Here is a 19,994-nt window from a genome sequence, read left to right on the forward strand (position 1 = left end):
CGGGGTCTAGCAGCAGCAACTGCCAGTGCGTCGCTGTGCGCTTTCGAAGCCCTAGTTAGGGTGGTTAGTGGCGTCCGCCAGAGCGGTGTTGTGCGCTTAATCTATTTGCTCATCCCGTCCTGGCACTGCAGTTGCAGTGTTGAGCACTAGTGTCTAGAGGGACTCTAACCCAGTGTCTCAGGGGCAGAGTCCTGTGACTATACAGTAGTGCTCACATTGCCGAGCTCTGTGAACATTAACAGGCTCCGGCATTTGTTCCAGCAGCTCTGTGAGATAACAGAGTTCGCTACTGGACACACCAGGTCAGTGGTTAACCCGCCGGTGTTCAGCTAGTGCTGCGCCATCACTGAGCAGCAGTTTTCCATCTCTGCACGGTGGACCCCAGTTTGCGATCGCACTTATATTTTATATGTAGTGCAATCCGCAACCCTAAAACAGACATAAAACATTTCTTCAAATTTTCAAATGGCCCAACCGCTTCCAGCGACCAAACCTTTAGCACAGCCCCTTTACGAGTGAGGTCCGTAAGAGGCTTGACGATCAGAGAAAATCCTTTAATAAATTTTCTATAATAATTTGCGAACCCTAAAAAGTGCTGCAGAGCCCTGATGTTGCTGGGATGAACCCAAATCAATGATGGCCTGAACTTTTCCAGGATCCATCTTAAACCCGGAGGCTGGCAAAATGCAACTCAAGAATGATATTTCTTTAACAGAAAAGGTATCTGTCAACCTTTGCAGAACCAAATGGACATGTTTATAATGTGAATCCAGGTCAGAACGCTTCAACGGATCCCACTGATTTTGAGATTGTTTTTTTCGTAACATATTGTACTTCATGTTAGGCCTGATTCACACTTCCGTTTTTGACCATCAGTCAAAATCCGCCGTTTTTGCAAAAAACGGATCCGTTTTTTTTGCGGATCCGTTTTTTTCCCCATTGACTTGTATTACCGGCAGATCTTGACGGATGGCCATCCGTTGGATCCGTTTTTTTTGCGGAGCCGTCAATTTTTTTTGCGTCCGCCGAGATGCCTGGACGGACTATGTAACTTTTTTTGTACTGCAGGATCCGCATTTTTATACAGCGCATGCCCGGAAGAATGAAGTCAGTAGGAAATTTAACCCTGAAATCATTTCTGGCGGCCAGAGGAAAAATCAATCTCTCTCTCCCCTTCCTGGGCAGCAGTTCCTTTAAAATTCTTCATTTGGCGGATCCGTCGTAAAAACGGATCCGGTGCCATCCGTTCACATCAGTTAGGAACGGACCCGCTTTTCCGCCTTTTTGGCGGATTTTAACTGACACAAAAACTGAAGTGTGAAACAGGCCTTAGTGGTAACATTTCTTCAATATAACTTGTGTTTATTTATGAAAATAACGGAAATTTGTCAGATTTTGAAAATTTTGCAATTTCCAAACTTAATTTTTGTACCCTTAAATCAGAGTGATGTCACACAAAATAGTTAATAAATAACATTTTCCACATGTCAACTTTACGTCAGCACAATTTTGGAAACAATTTTTTTTGTTAGGAGTGATTTCTCATTTTTCCAATAGAAGTTACAAAATCATTTTTTTAGGGACCACATCACATTTGAAGTGAGTTTGGGGGGTCAATATAACAGAAAATATCCAAAAGTGACATCATTCTAAAAACTGCACCCCTCAAGGTGTTCAAAACCACATTCAAGAAGTTTATTAAACCTTTAGGTACTTCACAAGAATTGAAGCAATGTGGAAGGAAAAAATGAACATTTAACTTTTTTCCCAAAAATTTTTACTTCGAACACAATTATTTTTATTTTGTCAAGAGTATCAGGAGAAAATAAACCACAATATTTGTTGTGCAATTTCTCCTGAGTACACCAATACCCCATGTGTGGAAGAAGACCAATCTTTAGGCACACGACGGTGCTCAGAAGGGAAGGAGGAGCATCATTTGAGGTTTTGAATATCAAATTGGCTGGAATTGAGAGAGGACACCATGTCGCCTTTGAAGAGCCCCTGATGTGCCTAAACAGTGGAAACCCCCCATAAGTGACCCCATTTTGGAAACTAGACCCCCCAAGGAACTTATCTAAATGAGTGGTGAGCAACTTGAAACCCCAAGGGCTTCACAGAAAGAAGTTTATAACGTGGAGCCATAAAATTAAAAAAAATTTTTTTCAACAAAAATGATCTTTTCACCCTTAGTTTTTATTTTCCCAAGGGTAAAAGGACCCCAAAGGTTATTGTGCAATTTGTCCTGAGTACGCTGATACCCCACATGTGGGGATAAACCACTGTTTGGGTGCATGGCAGAGCTAGGAAGGGAAGGAGCGCTATTTGACTTTTTCAACGCAAAATTGGCTGGAATTGAGATCAGATGGACGCCATGTCGTGTTTGGAGAGCCCCTGATGTGCCTAAACTGTGGAAACCCCCAAGTGACACTTTTTTGGAAACTAGACCCGCCAAGGAACTTATCTAAGGCTACTTTCACACTTGCGTTTTTTTACTGCGCGTTTTTTGCGCACACAAACGCATGAAAAAAATGCATCATGCGTTTGTGTGCTTTTTTTGCGGGTTTTGGTGCGTTTTTAAAAAACGCATGCGGTTTTTTGCGCATACGTGCGCATTACAATGCGCACCCATAGACTATAATTGGTGTTTTGCTGTAAAAAAAAAAACCGCATTGTGTATGCATGCGTTTTTTGGGGGCAAGTCGGACGCACAAAAAATGCAACAGGATGCATTTTGTGCGCCCAAGCGCACACTACAAAAAACCGCATGCACATACAAACGCATGTGTATGCGCACCCATGTAAAACATAGGGGGAAAAACACATGCTTTTTTTGCACTAAAAAACAGCAAAAAAACGCACGTGTGAAACCAGCCTAAATGTGTGGTGAGCACTTTTAACCCCCAAGGGTTTCACAGAAGTTTATAACGTAGAGCCATAAAATCATTTTTCCACAAAAATAATTTTTTTGCCCCTCAATTTTTTATTTTCACAGGATAACAGGAGAAATAGGACCCCAAAAGTTGTTGTGCAATTTGTCCTGAGTACGCCAATACCCCATATGTGATAGTAAATCACTGATCGCCTTACTGCGATCTTTGGGAGGCAGAATGAACAAATCCACAAAAGGTGAAGAATTGGTTTTATTTTTTACGCCGTTCCTCGTGCCGTGCAAGTGATTAGGCGACTTTATTCTTTGGGTCGGTACGATTACAGCGATATTAGATTTCTATCTTTTTTATGTTTAGCTTCTGTCACACACTAAAAGATGCTTTTTAAGAATTTTTTTGTAAGAAGTTTCTGCATCGCCATATTTTGAGAGCTATAATTTTTCCATATTTCGGCCGAGAGTCATGTGAGGGCTTGTTTTTTGCGGGACGAGCTGACGTTTTTATTGATACCATTTTCGGGCACATGATGATTTTTGATCGCTTTCTATTCCGATTTTTGTGGAGGCAGAAACAACAAAAACCAGCAATTCAGGAATTATTTGTTTTTTTCTCTTCATTCAACGTGTGGTAAAATTGATAAGGCAGCTTTATTCTTCGGGTCTCTACAATTACAGCGATACCTCATTTGCACAGTTTTTTTATGTTTTGGTGCTTTTACATAAAATCTTTATAGAAAAAAATAATTATTTATACATCACTTTATTCTGAGAGCTATAACTTTTTCATTTTTCTGCTGATGGAGCTGTATGGCGACTTGTTTATTTGCGGGACAAGATGGCGCTTTCAGTGATACTATTTTTATTACCATTCGGTTTTTTTATCCCGTTTTATTCCACTTTTTTTAAGCAGTATGATGATACCGCTTGGAAAAAGTATAATTTGCTACTTTGTGTTTTTTTTTATGGCGTTCACTGAAGGGGTTAACTAGGGTGACACTTTTATAGAAGGGATTTTTAAGGACGCTGCGATACAAAATCTGCGTACTTTTTTGTTTTTGTTTTTTTTTTTTTACATAAAAATGTCTTTTAGGGAATTTTTCAATTTTTTTAATATTTTGTTTTTACATATTTTTTTTTTAAAAAAAATCTTTGTACTTTGTCCCTTTTTGGGACTTTCACTTTTTTACTTTGATGGTATAATACATTGCAATGCTCCAGCATTTCAATGTATTATACCTATGCAGAAAGCTTCTGAGACCATGCTGTGAGCATAGTCTCAGAGGTTTTCCGTAGCTGGATGACCCAGGGGTTTTCATGACATCACCGGGTCATCATGGCAGAGATTGGGCCCCACGATGACATGGGGACTCCGATCAGAAGGCAGTAGAAGCCTCCGACCCTCTGCCTCCCCTGAATGCTGCGATCGGGCCCGATCGCAGCAATCAGGGGGTTAACAGCCAGGGGCGGGTGCAGACGCTGCTCCTGGCTGTTTGTGCAGGAAGCTCAGCAACCGCAGCACTGAGCTCCTCACTTGCCTGATTATACTGTGATGGCAAGGGTCCCCGCACATCGTCCCGTGCCTCTCAGCTGCCAGTTACAGCTGTCGGCACGGAACTGTCTCTGCGTGTTTACACGCAGTGACAGTTTAAATGCAGGACGAGTTAACAAACTTTCAAACCGCCATGAAACGGGTGATCCGCAGGTGCACATAGATGCACAGTGGACATGGGATTTCTAGAAATCCCATCCACTATAATATAACATCTGGCCACTGCGTTTTTGACACTGCATAAATACGCAGCGTCAAAACTGTAACAAATCCAGAATGTGGGAACGTACCCTGAGTGGTAACCCAATGGGTGGAGTATTTAGTAAATTAAATTTATGTTTTGCGAATTGTTACCATATTTTGCCATATATTGTACAGAAATTAGGCTATTAGTTTGCACCACAATTACTTTGTAGGCGATACCGTTATGGAAAACTTTCAAAATGTGTAAAGTAAAAGAATTAAAGCTACTAAATGGATGAGCTTCTATAGGTTTGAAGAAATTATATATTAGAATAGAATGGGTGTCATTTATTACGGTCTCACAAATGACATAGCTAATGATGTGACACTGGGAAGGAAAGGCATAAGATTGCATTGGAAGCTGTGACATTGGACATTAGAATGGATAGCAAGACATTAGAATGGGTACATTACGATGGCGACTTGATGGAGGCAGTGGAAGTACCAATAATGAAAACATAATGAATTTTATTTGTCGTGTCATCATAAAGGCTCCTGTAGATAATACTACTGAGAAGATCACTTGACAAAACAATAGACAGAATAATATGTGGCTGATGGAAAGAGGTATATCTAATACAAACACTGAGGCGACGTTCTCAGCACCGTAGGAGGAAAACTGAGGAACAAAAAAGCACAATAAGGTTTTACCCGCTGGTACACACAAAAAGGATATAGAAACCTTGCTCACCTGGAAAGAATGTGATCACACAACCCATTCTGGGCTATAAAACTTCAGCTGCAAGCCACGAGTTAAAAACCAGGATACTATTCAATGGGGATGAAAAGGTGGTTTTCTGCGTTTCTTCCTCAGAATTTAACAATATTAAAAAAAAAATATTGTGGTTGTATCTGGAGGAAGAAGTTGAATAAGTTTGTAACGCATAGATACTAAAAAAGCATTCTCTCATCATGTTTCTCCTGGTTCATCTGTGGAAATTCACCAACAGCGCAGAAAACCACCTCATCCCAGTTCAATATAATCTCAGCACCTTGGCAACATCATGTGTGAGACAATGTGCATTTGTCTGGCAGCCATGTACATTAGATTGTTCTGTTCATGTATTGGGTAGACTTGGGACAATAAAAAAAAAGTTACTGTTTCCCTATACAATATAAAATATACCAGTGACTCCAGGAGAAAGAACATGGGTTATATGCGTTTTGTTTTTTTTTTAAAAAACAACTATTTGCACTTACTGTATATACTCAAAAGGGTTGTTTCCTTTCAAGGTCCTACCTCGGATACAACTTTCTACCACTCCTCCCGATCCCTGGCATTGGCTGTGTTACCAATGTCACATCAAGAGTACGGCAGCAAATCCGTGAGTTCAGCGACTCTGAAGGGGGCATTTTGACTACACTGGCAGAGCCACTGCATTCACCGATTGGCTGCCTCACTGTCAAAGGGACGTCAGTGCCACACCAAATGCCAGACACAAAACGCAACAGTGGAGTCTCCTTACAAGCTGCAGCCAAGGTAAAAACCTACATTGACAGGGATGTACCCCTTTAAAAACTTGCCTGTCAGCATGTTATACCTGACAGATCTACTAAAAAATCTGACTACTACAGAAAAATCTCATGAGTGAGGTCTTTGTAGAGAGATTACTGAGCATTCAAGACTTGGATAACTGCATAGGGGAAATACTGAAATTGTTTTAAAAATGCTTTATTTATGGGCCTCAGTGCATTTGTTGTATAGTAACTTTCTATGGGGACGTCTTTTCGCATAATAAATTTTATACACAGTGTGCGCACAGAATAATATACAAAACCATTTCTATGAACATAATATTTTTATTAACTAATATACTTTAATATTGTTCATACACCATTAACACTTTAATACAAAACATCACAGTGCTGATAATTAGCACATACTGTAAAAAATAAAACTTTCTAAGTGAAACATACAGTAGAAGCGGAAAAGTCTCTCTTACTCTGACATAGTTCTGTAGTAATTTACCCTGAAGTACACAAACTGGATTTGATAATGACACACAGTCAGTTAAATTTGCTGACATTGTAACACTGCCACAACCTAGTTCACTTAAGGAGGTTTACAATACTGTACACAAGGCTATTAAAATGTATAGAAAACAGACAATATATTACATGAATCTGTCATTTTCAGAAGTTAGGAATTACACTGCAGCTACATATTCTTGATAAATTGTACCCGAAAAATACAGATTTGCCATAAAGCACACATTGTGAATTCTCTGCTTCTGGCCTGGTACAGTACATGAACATTCATTAAATTAACAAACAGTAATTAAATTACATCTTTGAGTAATACAAATAGCTAGTCTTAATACAATAAATGTACTGTTTTCCCTGCCAGATAGATGACATATGAAAGACATGGTATAAATGTTAAAACATTCTCCAAAAGTGTCTGACTTTCAGCTATACAAAAATTAAGTTTCACAAAATACTTTTGTTTGTGCTCTTACAGTGTTAATATAATTTACATTATTATTCCCTCACTTTAAAGGAATCATGTCAGGAGAATTATTGCAGGTCGAACCACATGGCAGCATGCAAGAAACACCTATATTTTACTTTCAAAACTCTGCTGCTTTTCAGAGAAAACATAAGGCCCTATTTATCACGGCTGGCAGTTTGTGCCACCACAAGTCAGGGACTCGAGTAGTTTATTCAAAGTTATGATGAATTTGCCGCCTCTCCTAAAGCACTGTCCACATTCCAAAAAGTTGGGTGAATCTGGACAGGACTGACATAAAAACACCAAAATTCACATTTTTGCACAACTACAAGTAGCACAAAATTTATGACATGTAAAATAGTTTTATGACATAATTCTGGCTAAAACTGATGAATTGGAGCCATAGTTTAGAAATTATTTGAAAATTAGAGGAGTCAAGAAGTTGTCCTCCTTTATTTTAATTTATAGATGCAAGTAAGGTAAAACAGTTGTGTGTAACAGCCTGTCCCAGTTCCATATGAACCTCCTGACAGATTCTGTTTAAATGGTGTAAAGATTATGGACCAGATTCATCAAGATAGGACGATCCTGATTCATGAAGAGGCGTATGCGAGTGGTGTGTACCTCTGTGTGTGCCTCACCACAAATCCTATTCCAGTGCCTGCTGGATTAAGATTTATGGTGAACGCCATCGCTCTTCATGAATTTGACAAGTGAAATTCTCCACGCACTTTTACCACCCCAGCTTTGTCTCCTTTGTCGGAGCACAGCACGAGAACTCCAAAAGTCACAAAATTTTTAACGCACCAAAATGATGGAACTTTTCAAAGCTTTTTACGCCAGACCTGTCAGTCAAACCAAACAGAGAGGAGAAACAGATGGGATGTGCACCTTTGACTCTTCTATCCTTTTTTGGCACATTTTTTAAAACTTTAATTCCACTGAAAAACTGAAGTATTTCAGTGTAAAAACATAGTTGTTAGTAATGAGGAATTTGCTTCTTGTGGTTCTGGCAGCATGAATCTCTTGACAAGTTCACTTTAAATGCATGACAAAGGGGATTTTACTTGCAAAATTCTGAAACTACAACACTTATCATAACTAACAAAAAAGGTTTAACAAAATGAGTTTGAAAAATGAACCATTTCTCACAAATAAAAGCACAAACTTTGGTAATGTTTCCATTATTTAAGTCCAAATGGAGAATTAAAGATTACCGTATTTTTCGGATTACAAGACGCACTTTTGTTCCCGCAAATTATCGGGGAAAGTGGGAGGTGCATCTTATAATGGAAATCTGTGTGCTGCTGTGCTATAGAGTGGGGGGACGGCTCTGGCGTGGTGTCAGGGGGTTGGGGTGGGCTGGCTGTGGGCTGCAGAGACAGCAAGAGGTCCTGTACTCCCGCTCATTAGGCTCATGTAATATTCAATGCACCCGCTGTCCATCACCTCGGTGCTGAAGCCGTGCTGAGATGGTAGACAGGGGAGCGGTGTATATTACATGTGCTTGCACTCCCCCCCCGCTCCGTCACTATAATCACCTTCCAATGATGACTCCTGCTCCCAGCTCCCCCGTGGCTTTCTTGTGTCTGCCGAGATCCTCCTCCTGCAGGGCGCGCGGCAGCAGCTGCTCATTCAGGCAGTTCATCGCTTCAGGACATTCCATGATGTGACCAATAGGACCTGCGGTCACGTGACTCCCAGTGTGCACTGTGAGTCATGTGACCGCAGGTCCTATTGATCACATCATGGAAGGTCCTGTAGCTACATTGAGCTGCCTGAATGAGCAGCAGCTGCGCGCGCCCTGCAGGAGGAGGATCTCAGCAGACACAGGAAAGCCATGGGGGGAGCTGGGAGCAGGAGCCATCTTCAGAAGGTGTTAACTGTTTATTATTGTATCATGTGCTTGCCAGCAGGGGGGAAATATAGGGACGGGGGGCCATGTGTGCCAGCAGGGGGGAATATAGGGACGGGGGGGACAATGTGTGCCATCAGGGGGGAATATATGGATGGGGGGACAATGTGTGCCAGCAGGGGGGATATAGGGACGGGGGGCCGTGTGAATGCCAGCAGGGGGGAATATAGGGACGCGGGGGCAGTGTGCGTACCAGCAGGGAGGCATATAGAGAGAGGGGCCATGTGCGTGCCAGCAGGGGGGCATATAGTGACCTGAGGGGCCATATCCAGCATGGGATGGGGGGCTATATGCCAGCACAAGGGGGCAATATGCCAGGATGGGGGTTATATAGATACCATGATGAGGGACATATACGGTATATGATTTGAAAGACGGACACTGGCATTATAAGACCCCTCCATTTAACATAAAAAAACATTTTTTCTCTTTCTTCACCAAATTTGGGGGTGCGTCTTATAATCAGGTGCGTCTTATAAAGCGAAAAATGCAGTGTTTCATATATTGATTTTGGTATTTGATCATATTTGGTTTGCTAACTCCAGTAGGTAGTATTTTTTTTAGCTTTTACTTTGGTCATAAAACTTGTAAATGTATTTTCATCTCTGAGAATCCTATTCTTTGTTTTATATATAACTTACTGGAAGATCAGTCCAATATACACATGAGGCGATCATATCGGTGAAGTCACTAACCTCTGATCTTAAAGGGGCTGCCCCATGAATAGTACATTGTAATTAATAGATATTGGTATAATAAGCAGCTCCACAATTGGATTTATTTTAAAAAATCCTATGCCGAGATAAAGTTGTGCCCCTGCTATATACTGTGTAATGACTGTGATTCTGACCATGCAGAGCTGCTCCAGTTTATTGTTGGTAAATACCACAGCTCCTGGCCACTGTGGGGAAAGCATAAGTCACTTATGATAAGTGAGTAAACAGACTAATACAGGGGCTCACAGCTGTTGCTTTATGAGGTAACACATTCCCCTGCCTGAAGTAACATACCCCTGACCAAGGTAACATTTCCTGGTTTTATCACAGGAGTGTCACATCACCAGTCCTGAGTGCTCATCATAAATCAAGTCAGTGACATATAAGTGCTGCTCTTAGCTTGACTTGATTTATAATGAGCTCAGATTGCAAGAGGCGGGGCGGAGACATTCAGTCCTGTGATAAAACATACTGGAAAATGTGTTACCTTGGAACATAGCAGCTGTAAGCCCCTGCTGTTTTGTCTGTATACTTATCATAAGTGACTTATTCTGACCGCCCCTGGCCAACAATTGTGGTATGTGCCGACCATGAACTGGAGCAGCTTTGCATGGTTGGATATAGGGAATATTGCAGGGGCATATTTCAATAATATTTTAGCACAGGAACTTTTTTTCTTAACAAATCCAATTATGGAACTTTTTATTATTACAATATCTATTGAATAAAATGTACTTTGTTTGTGGAACATCCCCTTTTCATGAATAAAAGGGCTCTATTGTGAGCTGAAAAAGCAGATCCGTCTCCAGATTTTACAATACAAACTGCATTATGAGAAAAATTTCATATCATGAAGCTAGTGTATTTAGGGTTATAGAGTCATTCGGAGATTAAGGTAAAGACCATTTGAATGTTTTTCCGTATGATAATAAAAGGAACCTGTCGGGTCCTCAAATGCTGATAAGTCACACCACTGTACAATATTGTTACATTAAAAATGTGTTTCTTGTACTTTATAAATGCACCTATTAATGCAAAATCAACTTATGCACTACGCTGACAATATGCGAGTTTACTCACATGGACTAATTTACTCTTACATGATCGCATGTATAAAGTGCATTTAATTTTATTTGTTGATGTAATTACATTCATAAAAAAAAATTCTGTCTCAAAATGGCGCCGGATGCTCCTGCACAGTACCATCTATCAGCGATCCGAAAGATGCTACTACATAGGCATCAGTGGAGCAATCTTGCTAGAGAAAAATAAATTGCCTCCACCAAGATAGCGCTGCCAGCGCAGTATCGGATTTATACCAACAAATAAAATAATGAAATACACATTATACATGCGATCATGCTGCAGCACCAGTGCCTGCCTGCTGAAGTGATTTTTTTTTCAATATATATAATATTCATTATGTAAAATAGGGGCAGGTCAGGGAGGGATCAGTGACCTGTTAGAAGCCATACTGATGAATACCTAAACAGAGCACCACATAAAAGACCCCCCCCCACAAGCTGCCCTGGAGCATGAGCATATCACTAACTCATAACTGAAAACAAAGATTAAACAACAACCATAAGACAGATTTCATTAACCAAGGTATCATTTTAATCAGCATAACAGTGCCAACCTGACAGTGTCTGTAGGTTACTGTGCACAATCCTGCTGACAGGTTCTCTTTAACTGGAAACTTCGGACCAGGCAACAGGTCCTTATTAAATGTAAGGGGAAGTATAAATGAAGTGCCATCACACAATAGCATTTTTTAATGGAAAACTAAATAAGACCAGTATTTGTGGGACTTTAGCATGCAGTTTTTGCAGTTAAAGAATTGGGTAGATTCAAAAACAAAAGGGAAATATAAAATACAGACATACTACTTGTTGGCTCTGCTTATGGCTTTGGCCAAAACAACAACAAAAAGACCTGCATTTTTAGCAGCGGTGCTTTTTAAGAAATGTTGCATGTGATACCACCCTATCACCGATTTGAATGGCTGCTTAGAATATTAGGTGGTTAGGAGCAGGGATTTCTATGACAAAATTGTCCTTATAATTATATTAATCACTTAGGGTGGTTTCACATTAGCGTTTCAGGGCGCAGCGATGGACGCATGCGTCCTTTTGACGGTGCGCCGACCAGGGCCAAACGCAACCTGTTGCAATTTGGTTGCGCTCGGCGAACCGTCAAAAGGACGCATGCGCCGCCAAACGCATACTGCGCATGGCCTGCGTCCCCAGTGATAAAGATAGGGGACACAGGCAGCGTCATGCGCCCGTAGGCGGAGCTACCGGAGGAGGCGTGGCAGGGGGTGGGGCTTAGCGGCGGCCGTGTGCAGGCTGTCGCTGCACCCTGAAACGCTAATGTGAAACCACCCTTATTTTGGATATCATTGGTGGTCTGAGATCATAGACTCTAAATATGGAATCTACTAATTAATTACATAAGACATTTTTAACTGTTTTTTTCATATGTTTTAACTGTGGTCGAATAAACAGAAACTGCACAGCAATTATGCAATGTAATTAAAAAAAACAACAACTAGCACCACATAGTTTATCACACTTATGATGCACCTAAACACAGAAATGTAACCAGATAACTTAAGTATAAACATCAGTTACATTTTTAAAAAAGTGCAAACAAGTTTGGTTTACATCATGCAAACTGTAATAAGAACCATTAGACTTTAATCACAATATGTAAAAATGACATGGTTGAAGCAACGTACAAATAATCAAAATCCAAACGGAATCGACATGTGTTAGTGATGAATTTGTAGCAATTTTTACTCCTTGAATGGCAACAAATGAAATCAGGGTCATCTTACAACAAAATAGGGATTGCTGGGAATTGGAACATTTGCAACATTTCTAGAATTTACTTTGGATTTTTTGCGCAGGAAAGGAATGGAATTTGAGAAACCTGATTAACTTATGCTGTAATTATGTATGGTTGTTTTTCACAACCTCAGTTCCACAATATGCAATGTGAACTAACATGTACAGATGAGGAATGTCAATCTTACAAAATAACTTCAAACTGTTGAGTTCCCTATCTTTTCAAGTGATTCCTGATTCTAATTTCTGGGAAGCAAACAACTGGACACATCCTTATTTTAGCTGTCCCAAAATTTTCTATAGGGGAAACCAACATTGGAGGCCAAAACATAAATAATAGTACATGGGTATTTAGGAATACAACTAATGTAGCTCCCTAGTGAGGACAAAGCTTAGGTCCAGCTTCCAGAGTTACAGGATGCTTGTTTAGTAGAAAATTGTGCTTAAAAGCTAGCTATAAATAGAAAATGAGCAACTGTTTAAATCATGTTTTCGTGTTACATGTATTGTTGATAAACTATTTTATTTAATTAAAAAAATTCCAATCTTGCAAATTTTACACTGGTCACTGGAGCTTTTTTTTCAGACCCATAGTTTGCAATTTCAGGAAGAGTTCAGCTATGCTCTTAGCATCTGCAGAATGATTACAATGACAGGTAACACCTCTAGATACAGCTTATAACAAAGGAGCCACCATCTCAAATATATACAGATTGGGCTATGGAAAAAAATTGCCAAAAAACTAAACACAAAAACCCAATTTAAACAGCAGGTTATTTTCTGATAACTTCCATGTAAAATCCCACACTTTAAAATGTCAGATTTCATTCAAATTGGATGGGTTAATATATAGTTGACCTTTTCTTTATATAGACTTAAAGTAAAATTTAAATTTATGAAGAAATGCATTTTGCAATGGTTGCTGTTGATTACAAATAGAAGGCAACAAAAATTAATTGTTTAAAATACTGGACACCTATAAAATAAAAAAATACCTGTAAAAATGACAAAACATGGCAATTATTAATTTAGGGTTCATCTAATGTAGCATTTTATACATGTTTGTGTATTTTATGTGATGGTTCAGATATAATAAGAGTGTTTAAAGAGAATCTGTCAATATGATCAAACCTCTTAATCCTTCATTGGCTTAGAAAGTTGAATAAAATGATAGCGCAACCTGATGTCTTATTCCAGAAAAAATAAAGTTTTTCTTTTTCATGTAAATGATGTTAAACTCTATGGGCCGGACACAGATCTCCACGAGACTCTGTCAGAGTTTATTTTAAATTAAAGTGTGAGACATGTAATGACTGACCGTTTGTTCTCCTGATCTCACTGCAGAACTGTACACGATTACAGTACAACAGATCAGAACTTTGTCTCATTACAAGCACAGCTGCATCTCTCCTCTTCTGCTTTCAGATCAGCTGCAGAGCTGTGCCTGACTACAAATAACACTTCTATCTCACCGATAGCCAGTGTAGAGCAAGGATAACACAGCTGAGCTAACAGCAATATGATAGGTGAGCTACAATGGCAGAGGTGTTGGTAATGAAAGATCTGCTGTGCTGCCTCTCTCCCACACTGGCTGCCTCTAAAATTGAAACTGAATTAGTGTTAGCTGAAATCAGCACAACTCTGGAACAGTACTGATGTCAGCATCACTACGAGAGGACAACTGCAACTGCAGATGTGTTTGTAATCAGAAAAAAAATCAGTTCTGCTGAGTATAAGATAAGCTAAAATAAAATAAACTCTGGAGGTAGAACTATATCTAGCGCATAAATCTCAACAGCTCATTTACATATTCAGAAAAATGTGGACTCTTCTTGGAATAAGACAAGGTATCATTTTATTCAATTTTCTATAACCTGAGTGACCAGAGCTTAGAAGAGTTGATCCTGACAGATTCTTTTTAAATACATGTGCAATTTTACATTATTACTGGCTTAAATTCTTTATTTTGAGATAATTTGCCATCTTCATAGATTATAGGAAAGAGTAAACAATTACAAACTCCTTATGTCCTAATGTGTGAGAGAACACAAGAGAGGAATCTTCAAAATTGCAATTCTGGAATGTGTGAACTGCATGACAAAAAATGTATTAGAATAGTAAAATAATAACTTCACTTCCATTGCATGCTACTGTATATTTTACAGGTTTTTTAATGATAAAAAATACAGTTTTAATATATTGTCAAGATTTATCCTTTTATCAAATATTGCTGGTAGTCTCTGATAAGTGATCACAAAAAAATGTTTACTTAACATACATAACAAGAGCTGAATAGTCACATTAGTAGATAAAAAGGGGGCAATTTATAATTTCTCTACACCAGCTTTTTGGTGGGAAAAAAGTGCAAATTATTGAGCACACCATAATTTTTTTTTTGCAGCTTAAGCCATTTTTCTGAAAAGTGCGTGGAGATAATAGGAAGGCTGTGGCCATGTGGACCACCAGTTTCACTATCATTTGCTCCAGAAATTGTAGACCTAGACTTGAATTTCTGGCTCACGAACTGCTGAAGTTGTGCTTAATTTTTAAGACCAAATAACACAACACACAATAGATTAAGTGTATTGTACTAAAGGGGGCTTTTGTAGAGACTGGTCTGAAAAATACAAGTCTTAAATATCCTCCACTGCCATAAAGGCTCCGTTGGGTATCACAAAATGCAAGAAAGATTACCTTAGTACGTGTGGAGTCTAATAGAGTTTTCCACAAATTTTTCCCTGTCCATACTTGACCATAATATGACTATGCACATGCTTGGTGGCCGAATTTAAAATCCACTTTTCACGACTGATATAACTAACCTGAATACTTATGTAAACATTTTAATTGCTACTTGAAACCTGTTTCATTTGTTTACATTCATGTAAATACTTGGCACACAAAACATGAAGCATCTGCTGGGTATATAAAAATGCAACCTTGACTGTCAGGAAAATGAGTTTCAGTTGTGCTTTTTTCCATGTTAGACCTTTGACACCTTCTTGGAATGTTACTAGAGGCAGAAATCACACTAATATTTCTATTGAAATGTTACATTTAGATTTTAGCTACATATATATAGAATTTTTTTCTCCTTCACTGTTTATATATGTAGAGACCACCAAATATGATTTGTGTAATATTTTTGTTCTTTTCCATATTGATCATGTTTATTTCATTGTAAGTGGAAAGTACACAAACCCAAACTTATTCATGACATTAACAAAAGGAAGACTTAAAATGAGCATTAACTATTTTGCCAACTTACAGATGTAGCTTCAGTATATTTTATAAATACAGATAACTAAATACAATGCAGGGATGAATGGAAAGAAAACAAAAAGAAACAAGCAGAATCATGGCTGAATTTCAATCACGGAATTGTCCTTTCAGATCAGTAACAAACAGGATTTCAGTAAGTTCATTTTGAACTGTTAAGAGAACCAGACCAGAAGCAGGACTGTGAGGTCACCTATAGCGGTCCTTCTCCAGAAGGCTTTTAATGATTAGTATGCATCTGCCTAGGAAAATTATTCCACATCAGAAGCATCATTGTCAGAAAGATGGTAATTACTTCCCTTTACACGAATATATTCTATGTACCTCCCCTCATCAGATTCAGAGGCACCACATGTACAAAGTCTGGTTTCAAATAAAGATTCAATTTCCTCCAGCTTCTTTCCTTTAGTCTCTGGTAGGCAGCCATAAACAAATACGAGTCCAACAGAAGCAAAGCCTGCATACAGGAAGAATGCACCTGTAAAATAAAGTTATACACTGTGAATGTCCCAGTAAAAACTGTTGCCCCCTTTTTTTTTTTTTAATATACCGTATATTTTTATGAAATCTTCAAAAAACCTATTTTTTAAGGGAACGATTGAGTTCTTAGGTGGCTTTTTTGGGCCTATACATATAGATTAGCTCCCCTATTCAGAAATAAATCTATTTTGAAACACCATCCCTTAAATTATTAAAAATATATATATTTAGGAAAATGTTAACCCTTTGTGTGCATAGGAATAAACGCAATGTAGTTGTAAAATAATAAAAATGCAGATATAAAAATTGAAGCAATTTTTTTTCTCTATACAGGAGATAACAGAAATGCAACTCAGGATTTATTACACTAATGTATCAGTGTTTTAAAATATCCATAGTGTGTTATGTGACTCACACATTTGCAACAACAATGGAGCACCTTATGGATTTTAAGGCCTCATTTCATTAGTGTTTTGTCAGGCATTATTTAAGTTTGTCTTGAAGTGCCAAAACAGAAGAAAAACAACAAGCCTCCAGCTCAGGAACACCACAACTGTTTAACTCCTTTCTGACATTAGACGTAATAATCCGTCCATGTGACCTGGGTCTGACCAGGGACAGATTATTACATCTGCACGATCGCTCATTGCAGGCGATCGCCATCTGGTGTCAGCTGACACCCAGCACCATGTGCCAAGAGCTGTCACGCACCGCTCCTGGCACTTTAACCCCTGAAATGCTGCGATCGAACAAGATCGCAGCATTCCGGGAGCCGGCAGAGGGCTGACAGGCCCTCGGCATTTGGGTCAGAGACCTCGCGGCCTGATGTGAGTTCCTGATTGTTGCCATGATATACGGGCCACCAGAGCTAGGCAACATGCTGATCATGCACAGTGAATGATCAGCGAGCTTTTCTTTTAGTGCAGAGCTGACAGATTGCATAGTATAGGGATGCTGCTGCATCCCCATGCTATAGAAGCGATCAGCCGGCAAAAAAATGATAGTCCCATAGAGAGATTAAGTGAAAAAAGTAAAAAAATAAAATTGTAAATATTTAAAAATTAAAAAAAAAAAAGATTCTGTATCTATAAATATTTGAAAAAAAAAAAAAAAAAAAAAGTAAAAGTACACACATTTGGTATCCCCGTGTATACAATGACCCGACCTATAGAACTGTCCCCACTAGTTAACCCTTTTAGTGAACACCATAAAAATAAATAAAAAACAAGGCAAAAAACAATGTTTTAGCATCATACCGCTGAACAAAACATGCAATACCACGCGATCAAAATTACAGATATAAATATACATTGTACCGCTGAAAACATCTTGTCCTGCAAAAAACAAGCTGCCATATAGCTCCATTAGCGGAAAAATAAAAAAGTTATAGTTCCCAGAATAAAGGGATGCAAAAATAATTTTATCTATGTTTTTATTGTGTGAAAGCGCCAAAACATAAAAAAAACTATGTAAGTGGGTTATCGCAGTCATCGTACTGAAAAAAAACAACCCTGAATTGCTGGGTTTTGTTCATTCTGCCTCCCAAAAATTATAATAGAAAGCGATCAAAAAATGGCATGTGTCCGGAAATGATACCAATAAAAGCGTCATCTCGTCCCGCAAAAAACAAGCTCTCACATGACACTGTGGGCCAAAATATGGAAAAATTATAGCTCTCAAAATGTGGTGATGCAAAAATTATTTTTTGCAATAAAAAGCATCTTTTAGTGTGACACAGCAGCCAAACATAGAAACTCGATATAAATCTGGTATCTCTGTAATCACACCGACCCGAAGAATAAAGCCGCCTAATCACTTATACTGCATAAGGAACGGCATAAAAAGTAAATAAAACCAATTCTTCATTTGCGGTTTTCATTCTGCCTCTCAAAGATCGCAGTAAGGCTCGGCGCATATTTATCCTGCACTCTGCGATGAGTGCTTGCATCGTAGTTTCTGTGTTAATCTCTGAAATACGTGATTCAGAAAGAACCTCTGGTGGAAGATTTCCTATAATGAGGCAGATGGAGGTACTGTGGACGCCGTCTGACCTGTGATCCGGCAATGTCTGTCTTGTTAGGATTGCATAAAAGTTCCGTTGGACAGTTTTGTGCACTTCTGAAAAGGATACCGCTGAACAGAGGCCAGACGGAGTCTAGAGTAACTCTGCTGCCTCATTATAGTGAATGGATCCCTCGGGGGTTTTATCTGTATGACATCACTCAGAGATTTATATGGAAATCTAAAGTAAGAGGTCAGCGTAGAGCACCAAATAAATGTGATCCATAACGTTATGTAAAATGTTCCCAATAAAAGCTTCAACTCAATGCACAAAAAAGCAAGTCCCCACTCAGGTCCATCATCTTTTAACAGAAAAATAGGCTTCAACATTACTGGTAGTTCAAAGGCTCTGGAAAAGAGAAATGGCTCCTCACCTGCCAAAATAAAGCAAATTCTGCGCTCCCAAATTCAAATGCCCCCCCCACACACCTTTCTGAGCCCCACAGTGTACCTATACCACATATCATCCACATGTTTGGCATTTCTGTAGTGATGACAGCCCACCTAATTTATGGGTGCATGTATCCAGAAGCATGGGCTGGGCATAACGTACTGGTCACTACAGCGGCAGTTTGCAATTTTCACTTGACTACATTCATTCATTGCCGCTTGTTTCTGGAAAATACCCATGGAGTCAAAATCATCACTACACCTATAGATAAATTCACCAAAGGGTATAGTTTCCAAAATGGGGTCACTTGTGAGGGGATTCTACTTTCTAGCAATTAGAGGCTCTGTATATGGAGTCCGCAATCTTTTCTAGGAAAGTCTGTTGCTCCAGGAGGCAGATAGCCCTCCATGCCGCCCGAGTCTCTCCGTATGGCTAAGCAGTGCTGTACAGCCACATATGGAGTATTGCCACGTTCATTAGAAATTGTGGGACAAATTCTTGGTGCTATTTTTACCCACTTCTTGTGTGAAAATGTAAACTCTGGGGCTAAATCAAAATTTTGGTGGTAAAAATGTAGTTATTTTATCTTCACTGCCCAATTGTATAAAATTCTGTGACACACCCGTGGTATCAATATGATCACTGCACTCCTAGATGAATTAATTGAGAGGTGTAGTTTGTAAAATGGGGTCACTTATGGAGGGTTCTGCTGTTTTGGCATCTCATGGGCTCTCCCAGTGGGTCATAGCACCTGCAAACCATAAATCCGGGGTCAAACTGGCGAGGAATATGGCCGAGTGAGAGGCGCTAAAAGCACGCATTAGACACGGACCAATGATTCTCTATGGGGTCCCTCACACCAGCCGTATATTTCTCATCCGTATTCTACGGTCCATGCCAATCGCAGTATGTTGCGATTGTCAGCGTACTACGGCCGTAGTACGCCAATGCAAGTCTATGGGTGCGCAAAAAATACGGATTACACACGGACCACACATGTGACTTGCGAGAAATACGCACCAGGTGTCTTTTAGCAAAGCCGGCAATTCAGTGCGCTATATAGTAAACTCACACTGACAGTTTTAATAAAGAAACGAAAGAATAGATATAGTCACATAGAATACATATACATATATATATGCATTCTATGTGTCTATATCTATTTGGTT

General features: G+C 39.2%; 1 protein-coding gene across 1 annotated transcript in view; it reads right to left on the minus strand.

Annotated features, from left to right (window-relative positions):
- Positions 1-9,331: 9,331 nt before the first annotated feature.
- Positions 9,332-19,994, minus strand: part of SLC2A13 (solute carrier family 2 member 13) — a 401,421-nt gene continuing 390,758 nt past the window's right edge. The window contains exon 10 of the mRNA XM_073573541.1: positions 9,332-16,371. Coding sequence (XP_073429642.1) covers positions 16,145-16,371 — 227 coding nt within the window. The 3' untranslated portion in view covers positions 9,332-16,144. The remainder of the gene's footprint in view (positions 16,372-19,994) is intronic.

Source organism: Dendrobates tinctorius, unplaced genomic scaffold (assembly GCF_039654945.1).
Source record: "Dendrobates tinctorius isolate UK_male_01 unplaced genomic scaffold, ASM3965494v1 ptg000035l, whole genome shotgun sequence".
NCBI classification, from domain to species: domain Eukaryota; kingdom Metazoa; phylum Chordata; class Amphibia; order Anura; family Dendrobatidae; genus Dendrobates; species Dendrobates tinctorius.